Raw genomic sequence first — 19,222 nt, 5'->3', positions numbered from 1 at the left:
CAAATTTGATTGGAATCGGTTCAGATTTAGATATAGCTCCCATATATAGCTTTCGCCCGATTTACACTCATATGACCACAGAGGCAAATTTTTTGTTCCGATTTAGTTGAAATTTTGCACAGGGAGTAGAATTAGCATTGTTGCTATGCGTGCCAAATTTGGTTGAAATCGGTTCAGATTTAGATGTAGCTCCCATATATATGTTTTTCTGATTTCGACAAAAATTGTCAAAATACCAACATTTTCCTTGTAAAATCGCCACTGCTTAGTCGAATAGTTGAAAAAATGACCCTAATTTTCTTAAACTTCTTATACATATATATCGAGCGATAAATCATAAATAAACTTTTGCGAAATTTCCTTAAAATTGCTTCAGATTTTTATGTTTCCCATATTTATACCCTTCACCACTACTGTGGTACAGGGTATAATAAGTTTGTGCATTTGTATGTAACGCCAAGAAGGAAAAGTCTGAGACCCATCGTTTAGTATACCGATCGTCTTAGAATTAAATTCTGAGTCGATTTAGCGATGTCCGTCTGTCTGTCTGTCTGTCTGTCTGTCTGTCTGTCTGTCTGTCTGTCTGTCTGTCTGTCCGTCTGTCTGTCTGTCTGTTGATGTATTTTTGTGTGCAAAGTACAGCTCGCAGTTTTAGTCCGATTGTCCTAAAATTTGGTATGGGGTCCTGTTTCGGCTCAAAGACGATCCCTATTGATTTTGGAAAAAATCGGTTCAGATTTAGATATAGCTGCCATATATATTTTTCACCGATCTGGTCATAATTGGCGTGTATATCAACCGATCTTCCTCAAATTCCGTACATCTCAATATTTCATGAGTCTCGAAAAACTTGCAAAATATCATCCAAATCGGTTCAGATTTAGATATAGCTCCCATATATAGCTTTCGCCCGATTTACACTCCTTTGTCCACAGAGGCCAATTTTTTGCTCCGATTTAGATGAAATTTTGCACAGGGAGTAGAATTAGCATTATAGCTATGCGTGTCAAATTTGGTGGAAATCGGTTCAGATTTGGATATAGCTCCCATATATAGCTTTCGCCCGATTTACACTCATATGACCACAGAGGCTAATTTTTTGCTCCGATTTAGTTGAAATTTTGCACAGGGAGTAGAATTAGCATTGTTGCTATGCGTGCCAAATTTGATTGGAATCGGTTCAGATTTAGATATAGCTCCCATATATAGCTTTCGCCCGATTTACACTCATATGACCACAGAGGCAAATTTTTTGCTCCGATTTAGTTGAAATTTTGCACAGGGAGTAGAATTAGCATTGTTGCTATGCGTGCCAAATTTGGTTGAAATCGGTTCAGATTTAGATGTAGCTCCCATATATATGTTTTTCTGATTTCGACAAAAATTGTCAAAATACCAACATTTTCCTTGTAAAATCGCCACTGCTTAGTCGAATAGTTGAAAAAATGACCCTAATTTTCTTAAACTTCTTATACATATATATCGAGCGATAAATCATAAATAAACTTTTGCGAAATTTCCTTAAAATTGCTTCAGATTTTTATGTTTCCCATATTTATACCCTTCACCACTACTGTGGTACAGGGTATAATAAGTTTGTGCATTTGTATGTAACGCCAAGAAGGAAAAGTCTGAGACCCATCGTTTAGTATACCGATCGTCTTAGAATTAAATTCTGAGTCGATTTAGCGATGTCCGTCTGTCTGTCTGTCTGTCTGTCTGTCTGTCTGTCTGTCTGTCTGTCCGTCTGTCTGTCTGTCTGTTGATGTATTTTTGTGTGCAAAGTACAGCTCGCAGTTTTAGTCCGATTGTCCTAAAATTTGGTATGGGGTCCTGTTTCGGCTCAAAGACGATCCCTATTGATTTTGGAAAAAATCGGTTCAGATTTAGATATAGCTGCCATATATATTTTTCACCGATCTGGTCATAATTGGCGTGTATATCAACCGATCTTCCTCAAATTCCGTACATCTCAATATTTCATGAGTCTCGAAAAACTTGCAAAATATCATCCAAATCGGTTCAGATTTAGATATAGCTCCCATATATAGCTTTCGCCCGATTTACACTCCTTTGTCCACAGAGGCCAATTTTTTGCTCCGATTTAGATGAAATTTTGCACAGGGAGTAGAATTAGCATTATAGCTATGCGTGTCAAATTTGGTGGAAATCGGTTCAGATTTGGATATAGCTCCCATATATAGCTTTCGCCCGATTTACACTCATATGACCACAGAGGCTAATTTTTTGCTCCGATTTAGTTGAAATTTTGCACAGGGAGTAGAATTAGCATTGTTGCTATGCGTGCCAAATTTGATTGGAATCGGTTCAGATTTAGATATAGCTCCCATATATAGCTTTCGCCCGATTTACACTCATATGACCACAGAGGCAAATTTTTTGCTCCGATTTAGTTGAAATTTTGCACAGGGAGTAGAATTAGCATTGTTGCTATGCGTGCCAAATTTGGTTGAAATCGGTTCAGATTTAGATGTAGCTCCCATATATATGTTTTTCTGATTTCGACAAAAATTGTCAAAATACCAACATTTTCCTTGTAAAATCGCCACTGCTTAGTCGAATAGTTGAAAAAATGACCCTAATTTTCTTAAACTTCTTATACATATATATCGAGCGATAAATCATAAATAAACTTTTGCGAAATTTCCTTAAAATTGCTTCAGATTTTTATGTTTCCCATATTTATACCCTTCACCACTACTGTGGTACAGGGTATAATAAGTTTGTGCATTTGTATGTAACGCCAAGAAGGAAAAGTCTGAGACCCATCGTTTAGTATACCGATCGTCTTAGAATTAAATTCTGAGTCGATTTAGCGATGTCCGTCTGTCTGTCTGTCTGTCTGTCTGTCTGTCTGTCTGTCTGTCTGTCCGTCTGTCTGTCTGTCTGTTGATGTATTTTTGTGTGCAAAGTACAGCTCGCAGTTTTAGTCCGATTGTCCTAAAATTTGGTATGGGGTCCTGTTTCGGCTCAAAGACGATCCCTATTGATTTTGGAAAAAATCGGTTCAGATTTAGATATAGCTGCCATATATATTTTTCACCGATCTGGTCATAATTGGCGTGTATATCAACCGATCTTCCTCAAATTCCGTACATCTCAATATTTCATGAGTCTCGAAAAACTTGCAAAATATCATCCAAATCGGTTCAGATTTAGATATAGCTCCCATATATAGCTTTCGCCCGATTTACACTCCTTTGTCCACAGAGGCCAATTTTTTGCTCCGATTTAGATGAAATTTTGCACAGGGAGTAGAATTAGCATTATAGCTATGCGTGTCAAATTTGGTGGAAATCGGTTCAGATTTGGATATAGCTCCCATATATAGCTTTCGCCCGATTTACACTCATATGACCACAGAGGCTAATTTTTTGCTCCGATTTAGTTGAAATTTTGCACAGGGAGTAGAATTAGCATTGTTGCTATGCGTGCCAAATTTGATTGGAATCGGTTCAGATTTAGATATAGCTCCCATATATAGCTTTCGCCCGATTTACACTCATATGACCACAGAGGCAAATTTTTTGCTCCGATTTAGTTGAAATTTTGCACAGGGAGTAGAATTAGCATTGTTGCTATGCGTGCCAAATTTGGTTGAAATCGGTTCAGATTTAGATGTAGCTCCCATATATATGTTTTTCTGATTTCGACAAAAATTGTCAAAATACCAACATTTTCCTTGTAAAATCGCCACTGCTTAGTCGAATAGTTGAAAAAATGACCCTAATTTTCTTAAACTTCTTATACATATATATCGAGCGATAAATCATAAATAAACTTTTGCGAAATTTCCTTAAAATTGCTTCAGATTTTTATGTTTCCCATATTTATACCCTTCACCACTACTGTGGTACAGGGTATAATAAGTTTGTGCATTTGTATGTAACGCCAAGAAGGAGTAATCATAGACCAACCTTTTAGTATACGGATCGGCTTAGAATTAAATTCTGAGTCGATTTAGCGATGTCCGTCTGTCTGTCTGTCCGTCTGTCTGTCCGTCTGTCTGTCCGTCTGTCTGTCTGTCTGTCTGTCTGTTGATGTATTTTTGTGTGCAAAGTACAGCTCGCAGTTTTAGTCCGATTGTCCTAAAATTTGGTATAGGGTCCTGTTTCGGCTCAAAGACGATCCCTATTGATTTTGGAAAAAATCGGTTCAGATTTAGATATAGCTGCCATATATATTTTTCACCGATCTGGTCATAATTGGCGTGTATATCAACCGATCTTCCTCAAATTCCGTACATCCGAATATTTTATGAGTCTCGAAAAACTTGCAAAATATCAGCCAAATCGGTTCAGATTTAGATATAGCTCCCATATATAGCTTTCGCCCGATTTACACTCATTTGCCCACAGAGGCCAATTTTTTGCTCCGATTTAGTTGAAATTTTGCATATGGAGTAGAATTAGCGTTGTAACTATGCGTGCCAAATTTGCTTGAAATCGGTTCAGATTTGGATATATCTCCCATATAAAGCTTTCGCCCGATTTACACTCATATGACCACAGAGACCAATTTTTAACTCCGATTTAGTTGAAATTTTGCACAGGGAGTAGAATTAGCATTGTAGCTATGCGTGCCAAATTTGGTTGAAATCGGTTCAGATTTAGATATAGCTCCCATATATATGTTTTTCTGATTTCGATAAAAATGGTCAAAATACCAACATTTTCCTTCTAAAATCGCCACTGCTTAGTCGAAAAGTTGTAAAAATGACTCTAATTTTCCTAAACTTCTAACACATATATATCGAGCGAAAAATCATAAATAAACTTTTTCGAAGTTTCCTTAAAATTGCTTCAGATTTAAACGTTTCCCATATTTATACCCTTCACCACTACTGTGGTACAGGGTATAATAAGTTTGTGCATTTGTATGTAACGCCAAGAAGGAGTAATCATAGACCAACCTTTTAGTATACGGATCGGCTTAGAATTAAATTCTGAGTCGATTTAGCGATGTCCGTCTGTCTGTCTGTCCGTCTGTCTGTCCGTCTGTCTGTCCGTCTGTCTGTCTGTCTGTCTGTCTGTCTGTTGATGTATTTTTGTGTGCAAAGTACAGCTCGCAGTTTTAGTCCGATTGTCCTAAAATTTGGTATAGGGTCCTGTTTCGGCTCAAAGACGATCCCTATTGATTTTGGAAAAAATCGGTTCAGATTTAGATATAGCTGCCATATATATTTTTCACCGATCTGGTCATAATTGGCGTGTATATCAACCGAACTTCCTCAAATTCCGTACATCCAAATATTTTATGAGTCTCGAAAAACTTGCAAAATATCAGCCAAATCGGTTCAGATTTAGATATAGCTCCCATATATAGCTTTCGCCCGATTTACACTCATTTGCCCACAGAGGCCAATTTTTTGCTCCGATTTAGTTGAAATTTTGCATATGGAGTAGAATTAGCGTTGTAACTATGCGTGCCAAATTTGCTTGAAATCGGTTCAGATTTGGATATATCTCCCATATAAAGCTTTCGCCCGATTTACACTCATATGACCACAGAGACCAATTTTTAACTCCGATTTAGTTGAAATTTTGCACAGGGAGTAGAATTAGCATTGTAGCTATGCGTGCCAAATTTGGTTGAAATCGGTTCAGATTTAGATATAGCTCCCATATATATGTTTTTCTGATTTCGATAAAAATGGTCAAAATACCAACATTTTCCTTCTAAAATCGCCACTGCTTAGTCGAAAAGTTGTAAAAATGACTCTAATTTTCCTAAACTTCTAACACATATATATCGAGCGAAAAATCATAAATAAACTTTTTCGAAGTTTCCTTAAAATTGCTTCAGATTTAAACGTTTCCCATATTTATACCCTTCACCACTACTGTGGTACAGGGTATAATAAGTTTGTGCATTTGTATGTAACGCCAAGAAGGAGTAATCATAGACCAACCTTTTAGTATACGGATCGGCTTAGAATTAAATTCTGAGTCGATTTAGCGATGTCCGTCTGTCTGTCTGTCCGTCTGTCTGTCCGTCTGTCTGTCCGTCTGTCTGTCTGTCTGTCTGTCTGTCTGTTGATGTATTTTTGTGTGCAAAGTACAGCTCGCAGTTTTAGTCCGATTGTCCTAAAATTTGGTATGGGGTCCTGTTTCGGCTCAAAGACGATCCCTATTGATTTTGGAAAAAATCGGTTCAGATTTAGATATAGCTGCCATATATATTTTTCACCGATCTGGTCATAATTGGCGTGTATATCAACCGATCTTCCTCAAATTCCGTACATCTCAATATTTCATGAGTCTCGAAAAACTTGCAAAATATCATCCAAATCGGTTCAGATTTAGATATAGCTCCCATATATAGCTTTCGCCCGATTTACACTCCTTTGTCCACAGAGGCCAATTTTTTGCTCCGATTTAGATGAAATTTTGCACAGGGAGTAGAATTAGCATTATAGCTATGCGTGTCAAATTTGGTGGAAATCGGTTCAGATTTGGATATAGCTCCCATATATAGCTTTCGCCCGATTTACACTCATATGACCACAGAGGCTAATTTTTTGCTCCGATTTAGTTGAAATTTTGCACAGGGAGTAGAATTAGCATTGTTGCTATGCGTGCCAAATTTGATTGGAATCGGTTCAGATTTAGATATAGCTCCCATATATAGCTTTCGCCCGATTTACACTCATATGACCACAGAGGCAAATTTTTTGCTCCGATTTAGTTGAAATTTTGCACAGGGAGTAGAATTAGCATTGTTGCTATGCGTGCCAAATTTGGTTGAAATCGGTTCAGATTTAGATGTAGCTCCCATATATATGTTTTTCTGATTTCGACAAAAATTGTCAAAATACCAACATTTTCCTTGTAAAATCGCCACTGCTTAGTCGAATAGTTGAAAAAATGACCCTAATTTTCTTAAACTTCTTATACATATATATCGAGCGATAAATCATAAATAAACTTTTGCGAAATTTCCTTAAAATTGCTTCAGATTTTTATGTTTCCCATATTTATACCCTTCACCACTACTGTGGTACAGGGTATAATAAGTTTGTGCATTTGTATGTAACGCCAAGAAGGAGTAATCATAGACCAACCTTTTAGTATACGGATCGGCTTAGAATTAAATTCTGAGTCGATTTAGCGATGTCCGTCTGTCTGTCTGTCCGTCTGTCTGTCCGTCTGTCTGTCCGTCTGTCTGTCTGTCTGTCTGTCTGTCTGTTGATGTATTTTTGTGTGCAAAGTACAGCTCGCAGTTTTAGTCCGATTGTCCTAAAATTTGGTATAGGGTCCTGTTTCGGCTCAAAGACGATCCCTATTGATTTTGGAAAAAATCGGTTCAGATTTAGATATAGCTGCCATATATATTTTTCACCGATCTGGTCATAATTGGCGTGTATATCAACCGATCTTCCTCAAATTCCGTACATCCGAATATTTTATGAGTCTCGAAAAACTTGCAAAATATCAGCCAAATCGGTTCAGATTTAGATATAGCTCCCATATATAGCTTTCGCCCGATTTACACTCATTTGCCCACAGAGGCCAATTTTTTGCTCCGATTTAGTTGAAATTTTGCATATGGAGTAGAATTAGCGTTGTAACTATGCGTGCCAAATTTGCTTGAAATCGGTTCAGATTTGGATATATCTCCCATATAAAGCTTTCGCCCGATTTACACTCATATGACCACAGAGACCAATTTTTAACTCCGATTTAGTTGAAATTTTGCACAGGGAGTAGAATTAGCATTGTAGCTATGCGTGCCAAATTTGGTTGAAATCGGTTCAGATTTAGATATAGCTCCCATATATATGTTTTTCTGATTTCGATAAAAATGGTCAAAATACCAACATTTTCCTTCTAAAATCGCCACTGCTTAGTCGAAAAGTTGTAAAAATGACTCTAATTTTCCTAAACTTCTAACACATATATATCGAGCGAAAAATCATAAATAAACTTTTTCGAAGTTTCCTTAAAATTGCTTCAGATTTAAACGTTTCCCATATTTATACCCTTCACCACTACTGTGGTACAGGGTATAATAAGTTTGTGCATTTGTATGTAACGCCAAGAAGGAGTAATCATAGACCAACCTTTTAGTATACGGATCGGCTTAGAATTAAATTCTGAGTCGATTTAGCGATGTCCGTCTGTCTGCCTGTCCGTCTGTCTGTCCGTCTGTCTGTCCGTCTGTCTGTCTGTCTGTCTGTCTGTTGATGTATTTTTGTGTGCAAAGTACAGCTCGCAGTTTTAGTCCGATTGTCCTAAAATTTGGTATAGGGTCCTGTTTCGGCTCAAAGACGATCCCTATTGATTTTGGAAAAAATCGGTTCAGATTTAGATATAGCTGCCATATATATTTTTCACCGATCTGGTCATAATTGGCGTGTATATCAACCGATCTTCCTCAAATTCCGTACATCCGAATATTTTATGAGTCTCGAAAAACTTGCAAAATATCAGCCAAATCGGTTCAGATTTAGATATAGCTCCCATATATAGCTTTCGCCCGATTTACACTCATTTGCCCACAGAGGCCAATTTTTTGCTCCGATTTAGTTGAAATTTTGCATATGGAGTAGAATTAGCGTTGTAACTATGCGTGCCAAATTTGCTTGAAATCGGTTCAGATTTGGATATATCTCCCATATAAAGCTTTCGCCCGATTTACACTCATATGACCACAGAGACCAATTTTTAACTCCGATTTAGTTGAAATTTTGCACAGGGAGTAGAATTAGCATTGTAGCTATGCGTGCCAAATTTGGTTGAAATCGGTTCAGATTTAGATATAGCTCCCATATATATGTTTTTCTGATTTCGATAAAAATGGTCAAAATACCAACATTTTCCTTCTAAAATCGCCACTGCTTAGTCGAAAAGTTGTAAAAATGACTCTAATTTTCCTAAACTTCTAACACATATATATCGAGCGAAAAATCATAAATAAACTTTTTCGAAGTTTCCTTAAAATTGCTTCAGATTTAAACGTTTCCCATATTTATACCCTTCACCACTACTGTGGTACAGGGTATAATAAGTTTGTGCATTTGTATGTAACGCCAAGAAGGAGTAATCATAGACCAACCTTTAAGTATACGGATCGGCTTAGTATTAAATTCTGAGTCGATTTAGCGATGTCCGTCTGTCTGTCTGTCCGTCTGTCTGTCCGTCTGTCTGTCTGTCTGTCTGTCTGTCTGTTGATGTATTTTTGTGTGCAAAGTACAGCTCGCAGTTTTAGTCCGATTGTCCTAAAATTTGGTATAGGGTCCTGTTTCGGCTCAAAGACGATCCCTATTGATTTTGGAAAAAATCGGTTCAGATTTAGATATAGCTGCCATATATATTTTTCGCCGATCTGGTCATAATTGGCGTGTATATCAACCGATCTTCCTCAAATTCCGTACATCCGAATATTTTATGGGTCTCGAAAAACTTGCAAAATACCAGCCAAATCGGTTCAGATTTAGATATAGCTCTCATATATAGCTTTCGCCCGATTTACACTCATTTGCCCAAAGAGGCCAATTTTTAACTCCGATTTGGTTGAAATTTTGCACAGGGAGTAGAATTAGCATTGTAACTATGCGTGCCAAATTTGGTTGAAATCGGTTCAGATTTGGATATATCTCCCATATATAGCTTTCGCCCGATTTACACTCATATGACCACAGAGGCCAATTTTTAACTCCGATTTAGTTGAAATTTTGCACAGGGAGTAGAATTAGCATTGAAACTATGAGTGCCAAATTTGGTTGAAATCGGTTCAGATTTGGATATATCTCCCATATATAGCTTTCGCCCGATTTACACTCATATGACCACAGAGGCCAATTTTTTGCTCCGATTTAGTTGAAATTTTTCACAGGGTGTAGAATTAGCATTGTAGCTATGCGTGCCAAATTTGGTTGAAATCGGTTCAGATTTAGATATATCTCCCATATATAGCTTTCGCCCGATTTACACTCATATGACCACAGAGGCCAATTTTTAACTCCGATTTAGTTGAAATTTTGCACAGGGAGTAGAATTAGCATTGTAGCTATGCGTGCCAAATTTGGTTGAAATCGGTTCAGATTTACATATAGCTCCCATATATATGTTTTTCTGATTTCGACAAAAATGGTCAAAATACCAACATTTTCCTTGTAAAATCGCCACTGCTTAGTCGAAAAGTTGTAAAAATGACTCTAATTTTCCTAAACTTCTAATACATATATATCGAGCGATAAATCATAAATAAACTTTTTCGAAGTTTCCTTAAAATTGCTTCAGATTTAAACGTTTCCCATATTTATACCCTTCACCACTACTGTGGTACAGGGTATAATAAGTTTGTGCATTTGTATGTAACGCCAAGAAGGAGTAATCATAGACCAACCTTTTAGTATACGGATCGGCTTAGAATTAAATTCTGAGTCGATTTAGCGATGTCCGTCTGTCTGTCTGTCCGTCTGTCTGTCCGTCTGTCTGTCCGTCTGTCTGTCTGTCTGTCTGTTGATGTATTTTTGTGTGCAAAGTACAGCTCGCAGTTTTAGTCCGATTGTCCTAAAATTTGGTATAGGGTCCTGTTTCGGCTCAAAGACGATCCCTATTGATTTTGGAAAAAATCGGTTCAGATTTAGATATAGCTGCCATATATATTTTTCACCGATCTGGTCATAATTGGCGTGTATATCAACCGATCTTCCTCAAATTCCGTACATCCGAATATTTTATGAGTCTCGAAAAACTTGCAAAATATCAGCCAAATCGGTTCAGATTTAGATATAGCTCCCATATATAGCTTTCGCCCGATTTACACTCATTTGCCCACAGAGGCCAATTTTTTGCTCCGATTTAGTTGAAATTTTGCATATGGAGTAGAATTAGCGTTGTAACTATGCGTGCCAAATTTGCTTGAAATCGGTTCAGATTTGGATATATCTCCCATATAAAGCTTTCGCCCGATTTACACTCATATGACCACAGAGACCAATTTTTAACTCCGATTTAGTTGAAATTTTGCACAGGGAGTAGAATTAGCATTGTAGCTATGCGTGCCAAATTTGGTTGAAATCGGTTCAGATTTAGATATAGCTCCCATATATATGTTTTTCTGATTTCGATAAAAATGGTCAAAATACCAACATTTTCCTTCTAAAATCGCCACTGCTTAGTCGAAAAGTTGTAAAAATGACTCTAATTTTCCTAAACTTCTAACACATATATATCGAGCGAAAAATCATAAATAAACTTTTTCGAAGTTTCCTTAAAATTGCTTCAGATTTAAACGTTTCCCATATTTATACCCTTCACCACTACTGTGGTACAGGGTATAATAAGTTTGTGCATTTGTATGTAACGCCAAGAAGGAGTAATCATAGACCAACCTTTTAGTATACGGATCGGCTTAGAATTAAATTCTGAGTCGATTTAGCGATGTCCGTCTGTCTGTCTGTCCGTCTGTCTGTCCGTCTGTCTGTCCGTCTGTCTGTCTGTCTGTCTGTCTGTCTGTTGATGTATTTTTGTGTGCAAAGTACAGCTCGCAGTTTTAGTCCGATTGTCCTAAAATTTGGTATAGGGTCCTGTTTCGGCTCAAAGACGATCCCTATTGATTTTGGAAAAAATCGGTTCAGATTTAGATATAGCTGCCATATATATTTTTCACCGATCTGGTCATAATTGGCGTGTATATCAACCGATCTTCCTCAAATTCCGTACATCCGAATATTTTATGAGTCTCGAAAAACTTGCAAAATATCAGCCAAATCGGTTCAGATTTAGATATAGCTCCCATATATAGCTTTCGCCCGATTTACACTCATTTGCCCACAGAGGCCAATTTTTTGCTCCGATTTAGTTGAAATTTTGCATATGGAGTAGAATTAGCGTTGTAACTATGCGTGCCAAATTTGCTTGAAATCGGTTCAGATTTGGATATATCTCCCATATAAAGCTTTCGCCCGATTTACACTCATATGACCACAGAGACCAATTTTTAACTCCGATTTAGTTGAAATTTTGCACAGGGAGTAGAATTAGCATTGTAGCTATGCGTGCCAAATTTGGTTGAAATCGGTTCAGATTTAGATATAGCTCCCATATATATGTTTTTCTGATTTCGATAAAAATGGTCAAAATACCAACATTTTCCTTCTAAAATCGCCACTGCTTAGTCGAAAAGTTGTAAAAATGACTCTAATTTTCCTAAACTTCTAACACATATATATCGAGCGAAAAATCATAAATAAACTTTTTCGAAGTTTCCTTAAAATTGCTTCAGATTTAAACGTTTCCCATATTTATACCCTTCACCACTACTGTGGTACAGGGTATAATAAGTTTGTGCATTTGTATGTAACGCCAAGAAGGAGTAATCATAGACCAACCTTTAAGTATACGGATCGGCTTAGTATTAAATTCTGAGTCGATTTAGCGATGTCCGTCTGTCTGTCTGTCCGTCTGTCTGTCCGTCTGTCTGTCTGTCTGTCTGTCTGTCTGTTGATGTATTTTTGTGTGCAAAGTACAGCTCGCAGTTTTAGTCCGATTGTCCTAAAATTTGGTATAGGGTCCTGTTTCGGCTCAAAGACGATCCCTATTGATTTTGGAAAAAATCGGTTCAGATTTAGATATAGCTGCCATATATATTTTTCGCCGATCTGGTCATAATTGGCGTGTATATCAACCGATCTTCCTCAAATTCCGTACATCCGAATATTTTATGGGTCTCGAAAAACTTGCAAAATACCAGCCAAATCGGTTCAGATTTAGATATAGCTCTCATATATAGCTTTCGCCCGATTTACACTCATTTGCCCAAAGAGGCCAATTTTTAACTCCGATTTGGTTGAAATTTTGCACAGGGAGTAGAATTAGCATTGTAACTATGCGTGCCAAATTTGGTTGAAATCGGTTCAGATTTGGATATATCTCCCATATATAGCTTTCGCCCGATTTACACTCATATGACCACAGAGGCCAATTTTTAACTCCGATTTAGTTGAAATTTTGCACAGGGAGTAGAATTAGCATTGAAACTATGAGTGCCAAATTTGGTTGAAATCGGTTCAGATTTGGATATATCTCCCATATATAGCTTTCGCCCGATTTACACTCATATGACCACAGAGGCCAATTTTTTGCTCCGATTTAGTTGAAATTTTTCACAGGGTGTAGAATTAGCATTGTAGCTATGCGTGCCAAATTTGGTTGAAATCGGTTCAGATTTAGATATATCTCCCATATATAGCTTTCGCCCGATTTACACTCATATGACCACAGAGGCCAATTTTTAACTCCGATTTAGTTGAAATTTTGCACAGGGAGTAGAATTAGCATTGTAGCTATGCGTGCCAAATTTGGTTGAAATCGGTTCAGATTTACATATAGCTCCCATATATATGTTTTTCTGATTTCGACAAAAATGGTCAAAATACCAACATTTTCCTTGTAAAATCGCCACTGCTTAGTCGAAAAGTTGTAAAAATGACTCTAATTTTCCTAAACTTCTAATACATATATATCGAGCGATAAATCATAAATAAACTTTTTCGAAGTTTCCTTAAAATTGCTTCAGATTTAAACGTTTCCCATATTTATACCCTTCACCACTACTGTGGTACAGGGTATAATAAGTTTGTGCATTTGTATGTAACGTCAAGAAGGAAAAGTCTGAGACCCATCGTTTAGTATACCGATCGTCTTAGAATTAAATTCTGAGTCGATTTAGCGATGTCCGTCTGTCTGTCTGTCTGTCTGTCTGTCTGTCTGTCTGTCTGTCTGTCTGTCCGTCTGTCTGTCTGTCTGTTGATGTATTTTTGTGTGCAAAGTACAGCTCGCAGTTTTAGTCCGATTGTCCTAAAATTTGGTATAGGGTCCTGCTTCGGCTCAAAGACAATCCCTATTGATTTTGGAAAAAGTCGGTTCAGATTTAGATATAGCTGCCATATATAGTTTTCACCGATCTGGTCATAATTGGCGTGTATATCAACCGATCTTCCTCAAATTCCGTACATCCGAATATTTTATGAGTCTCGAAAATTTTGCAAAATATCAGCCAAATCGGTTCAGATTTAGATATAGCTCCCATATATAGCTTTCGCCCGATTTACACTCATTTGCCCACAGAGGCCAATTTTTTGCTCCGATTTAGTTGAAATTTTGCACATGGAGTAGAATTAGCATTGTAGCTATGCGTGTCAAATTTGGTTGAAATCGGTTCAGATTTAGATATAGCTCCCATATATAGCTTTCGCCCGATTTACACTCAAATGACCACAGAGGCCAATTTTTTGCTCCGATTTAGTTGAAATTTTGCACAGGGAGTATAATTAGCATTGTAGCTATACGTGCTAAATTTGGTTGAAATCGGTTCAGATTTAGATATAGCTCCCATATATAGCTTTCGCCCGATTTACACTCATATGACCACAGAGGCCAATTTTTAACTCCGTTTTAGTTGAAATTTTGCACAGGGAGTAGAATTAGCATTGTAGCTATACGTGCCAAATTTGGTTGAAATCGGTTCAGATTTAGATATATCTCCCATATATAGCTTTCGCCCGATTTACACTCATATGACCACAGAGGCCAATTTTTAACTCCGATTTAGTTGAAATTTTGCACAGGGAGTAGAATTAGCATTGTAGCTATGCGTGTCAAATTTGGTTGACATCGGTTCAGATTTAGATTTAGCTCCCATATATATGTTTTTCTGATTTCGAAGAAAATGGTCTAAATATCAACATTTTCCTTGTAAAATCGCCACTGCTTAGTCGAAAAGTTGTAAAAATGACTCTAATTTTCCTAAACTTCTAATAAATATATATCGAGCGATAAATCATAAATAAACTTTTTCAAAGTTTCCTTAAAATTGCTTCAGATTTAAACGTTTCCCATATTTTTTTACTAACATTGTGTTCCACCCTGGTGCATTAGCCGACTTAAATTTTGAGTCTATATATTTTGTAGAAGTCTATCAAATTCTTCCAGATCGAGTGATATTTTAATGTATGTATTTGGGATAAACCTTTATATATAGACCCCAACACATTTGACGGATGTAATATGGTATCGAAAATTTAGATCTACAAAGTGGTGCAGGGTATAATATAGTCGGCCCCGCCCGACTTTAGACTTTCCTTACTTGTTTTTTACTAACATTGTGTTCCACCCTGGTGCATTAGCCGACTTAAATTTTGAGTCTATATATTTTGTAGAAGTCTATCAAATTCTTCCAGATCGAGTGATATTTTAATGTATGTATTTGGGATAAACCTTTATATATAGACCCCAACACATTTGACGGATGTAATATGGTATCGAAAATTTAGATCTACAAAGTGGTGCAGGGTATAATATAGTCGGCCCCGCCCGACTTTAGACTTTCCTTACTTGTTTTTTACTAACATTGTGTTCAACCCTAGTGCATTAACCGACTTAAATTTTGAGTCTATAGATTTTGTAGAAGTCTATCAAATTCTTCCAGATCGAGTGATATTTAAATGTATGTATTTGGGACAAACCTTTATATATAGCCCCCAACACATTTGACGGATGTGATATGGTATCGAAAATTTAGATCTACAAAGTGGTGCAGGGTATAATATAGTCGGCCCCGCCCGACTTTAGACTTTCCTTACTGGTTTTTTACTAACATTGTGTTCCACCCTGGTGCATTAGCCGACTTAAATTTTGAGTCTATATATTTTGTAGAAGTCTATCAAATTCTTCCAGATCGAGTGATATTTTAATGTATGTATTTGGGATAAACCTTTATATATAGACCCCAACACATTTGACGGATGTAATATGGTATCGAAAATTTAGATCTACAAAGTGGTGCAGGGTATAATATAGTCGGCCCCGCCCGACTTTAGACTTTCCTTACTTGTTTTTTACTAACATTGTGTTCAACCCTAGTGCATTAACCGACTTAAATTTTGAGTCTATAGATTTTGTAGAAGTCTATCAAATTCTTCCAGATCGAGTGATATTTAAATGTATGTATTTGGGACAAACCTTTATATATAGCCCCCAACACATTTGACGGATGTGATATGGTATCGAAAATTTAGATCTACAAAGTGGTGCAGGGTATAATATAGTCGGCCCCGCCCGACTTTAGACTTTCCTTACTGGTTTTTTACTAACATTGTGTTCAACCCTAGTGCATTAACCGACTTAAATTTTGAGTCTATAGATTTTGTAGAAGTCTATCAAATTCTTCCAGATCGAGTGATATTTAAATGTATGTATTTGGGACAAACCTTTATATATAGCCCCCAACACATTTGACGGATGTGATATGGTATCGAAAATTTAGATCTACAAAGTGGTGCAGGGTATAATATAGTCGGCCCCGCCCGACTTTAGACTTTCCTTACTGGTTTTTTACTAACATTGTGCTCCACCCTAGTGCATTAGCCGACTTAAATTTTGAGTCTATAGATTTTGTAGAAGTCTATCAAATTCTTCCAGATCGAGTGATATTTAAATGTATGTATTTGGGACAAACCTTTATATATATAGCCCCCAACACATTTGACGGATGTGATATGGTATCGAAAATTTAGATCTACAAAGTGGTGCAGGGTATAATATAGTCGGCCCCGCCCGACTTTAGACTTTCCTTACTGGTTTTTTACTAACATTGTGCTCCACCCTAGTGCATTAGCCGACTTAAATTTTGAGTCTATAGATTTTGTAGAAGTCTATCAAATTCTTCCAGATCGAGTGATATTTAAATGTATGTATTTGGGACAAACCTTTATATATATAGCCCCCAACACATTTGACGGATGTGATATGGTATCGAAAATTTAGATCTACAAAGTGGTGCAGGGTATAATATAGTCGGCCCCGCCCGACTTTAGACTTTCCTTACTGGTTTTTTACTAACATTGTGTTCCACCCTAGTGCATTAGCCGACTTAAATTTTAAGTCTATAGATTTTGTAGAGTCTATCAAATTCTGTCCAGATCGAGTGATATTTAAATGTATGTATTTGGGACAAACCTTAATATATAGCCCCCAACACATTTGACGGATGTGATATGGTATCGAAAATTTAGATCTACAAAGTGGTGCAGGGTATAATATAGTCGGCCCCGCCCGACTTTAGACTTTCCTTACTGGTTTTTTACTAACATTGTGTTCCACCCTAGTGCATTAGCCGACTTAAATTTTAAGTCTATAGATTTTGTAGAGTCTATCAAATTCTGTCCAGATCGAGTGATATTTAAATGTATGTATTTGGGACAAACCTTAATATATAGCCCCCAACACATTTGACGGATGTGATATGGTATCGAAAATTTAGATCTACAAAGTGGTGCAGGGTATAATATAGTCGGCCCCGCCCGACTTTAGACTTTCCTTACTGGTTTTTTAATGATTTTTATTGCCAGAAAAAAACTTGGAATAAACCATGAATCTCTGTCTTTATAAATATCCAGACTGAGATATATAATGTGTGTCAAACATTTGTTTGGAATTTATTTATATAATTTTATTTTATATTTCCCCTATAACTCAATTAATTAAAATTTTCCCTATTTTCCAATTTTCAGGAGTTGCATTATTGGACCCGACTATAGCATAAGGGTATGCACCATTGGCACTGTGATAAATCGTTCAGCCTATACATCCGACTATTGTCAGTTGGAAGGATCAGCTGGACGTCAGACACAACCAATGCCCATTCGATGGATGGCATGGGAAAGTGTACTATTGGTAAGTGGGGAAATAAAAAACATCTATATATGACCGAATGTTCGTTCATACCTAATCTTATATACCCTCCAACAAGGATTGCTAACAGGGTTCAACTAAAGAATGTCACAAATATTCGAATTACTTGGGTTATGGTTCGATTTGATAGGTTTATATGGAGGAGTACCAATTACTGCATGGTGGTCACAGGCCATATATTGACACCGTACACCAAATTTCAACCAGATGCGATAAAATTTGCTCTTCCTAGAGGCTGCGGAAGTCAAATCTGGGGATCCGTTTATATCGGGGCTATATACCGTTTAAATTTGTTCGTACATTTGACACGAATTATGCCTTTCAAACACCCTATACACCTTCGTATCTTTTAGTGCTAACCCTACTGTTCAAAATTCTCCAGTCGCAAAAGTCCAACGGATTGAAATAACGGTTACCACAGTTGGTAGAATTTAGAGGTGTGCACGTGAGTAATAGTTTACTCACGCTCACGCACAATCACGACTGAAAAATCATACTCACGAACACTCACGCACGATATTTTTTGGTGGGACTCACGCACACTCACGAAAAGAAAATTTGTACTCACGCACACTCACGCACGAAAACGTCGTGACTCATGAAAAATACAGTGACTCACGAAAAATATCGTGATTCACGAATAATTTTATGATTAATTTACCTTACCGAAGTGTCTGACAACATGAGCATTATTAAAATCGAGAGTGTTATTAAACTCTTAACATCCCAGGTATCACTAAAATTGTAATTGAATTTAACTTTTAAGCGTTTTATGTTGGTGAGCAGGAATATTTTCGTGAGTGTAATTCGTTACTCACGCACACTCACGAAGATATTATTTTCGTGACTCACGCTCACGCACGACATTTTGGTTTGTTAATCACGCTCACGCACACTCACGCTGTTGTCATGAGCGTGACTCACGACTCACGCACGAATCACGAAAATTTTCGTGAGTCACGACAATTTTGTGTCACGTGCACACCTCTAGTAGAATTCCACCAAACATGGTAGATTTTCTACTGTTTTGTAGATTGGTAGAATTTTTGTTGGTTTGATAGATTTTGCAAAATATTCTGCTCCAACGATTTTTCTAAAGAATTACAACTTTGACAAAATTTTCTATGGAAAAAAATTTTGAAAAAAATTTTTTATAGATATCAAATTTTGACAAAATTTTCTATAGATATCAAATTTTGACAAAATTTTCTATAGATATCAAATTTTGACAACATTTTCTATAGAAATAAAATTTTGATAAAAATTCCTATAGAAATAAAATTTTGAAATTTTTTCTATATAGACACTACATTTTTACAAAATTTTCTATACAAATAAAAGTTCGACAAAATCTTCTATAGAAATAAAATTTTGACAAAATTTTCTATTATATTTCATGTTAGCCTTATACCGAAACAGGCAATTAACGTCCAAATGCATTATATCTAATTTTACAATTATTAATCGAGCTTTATGGACAGATTTAGATTAAAGAACAT

At 36.7% G+C, this 19,222-nt stretch overlaps 1 protein-coding gene across 1 annotated transcript in view; it reads left to right on the top strand.

Moving 5' to 3' along the window:
• The window catches only part of Ddr (discoidin domain-containing receptor 2), an 817,465-nt gene that overhangs the window by 777,158 nt on the left and 21,085 nt on the right, over window positions 1–19,222 (top strand). Inside the window, 1 exon segment of the mRNA XM_075294255.1 lies at window positions 17,543–17,705. Coding sequence (XP_075150370.1) covers window positions 17,543–17,705 — 163 coding nt within the window.

This window comes from Haematobia irritans, chromosome 2 (genome assembly GCF_050003625.1).
Source record: "Haematobia irritans isolate KBUSLIRL chromosome 2, ASM5000362v1, whole genome shotgun sequence".
Classification (NCBI taxonomy): Eukaryota; Metazoa; Arthropoda; class Insecta; order Diptera; family Muscidae; genus Haematobia; species Haematobia irritans.
The sequence above is the reverse complement of the archived record's forward strand: the minus strand, read 5'-3'. Positions and strand labels throughout refer to the sequence as shown.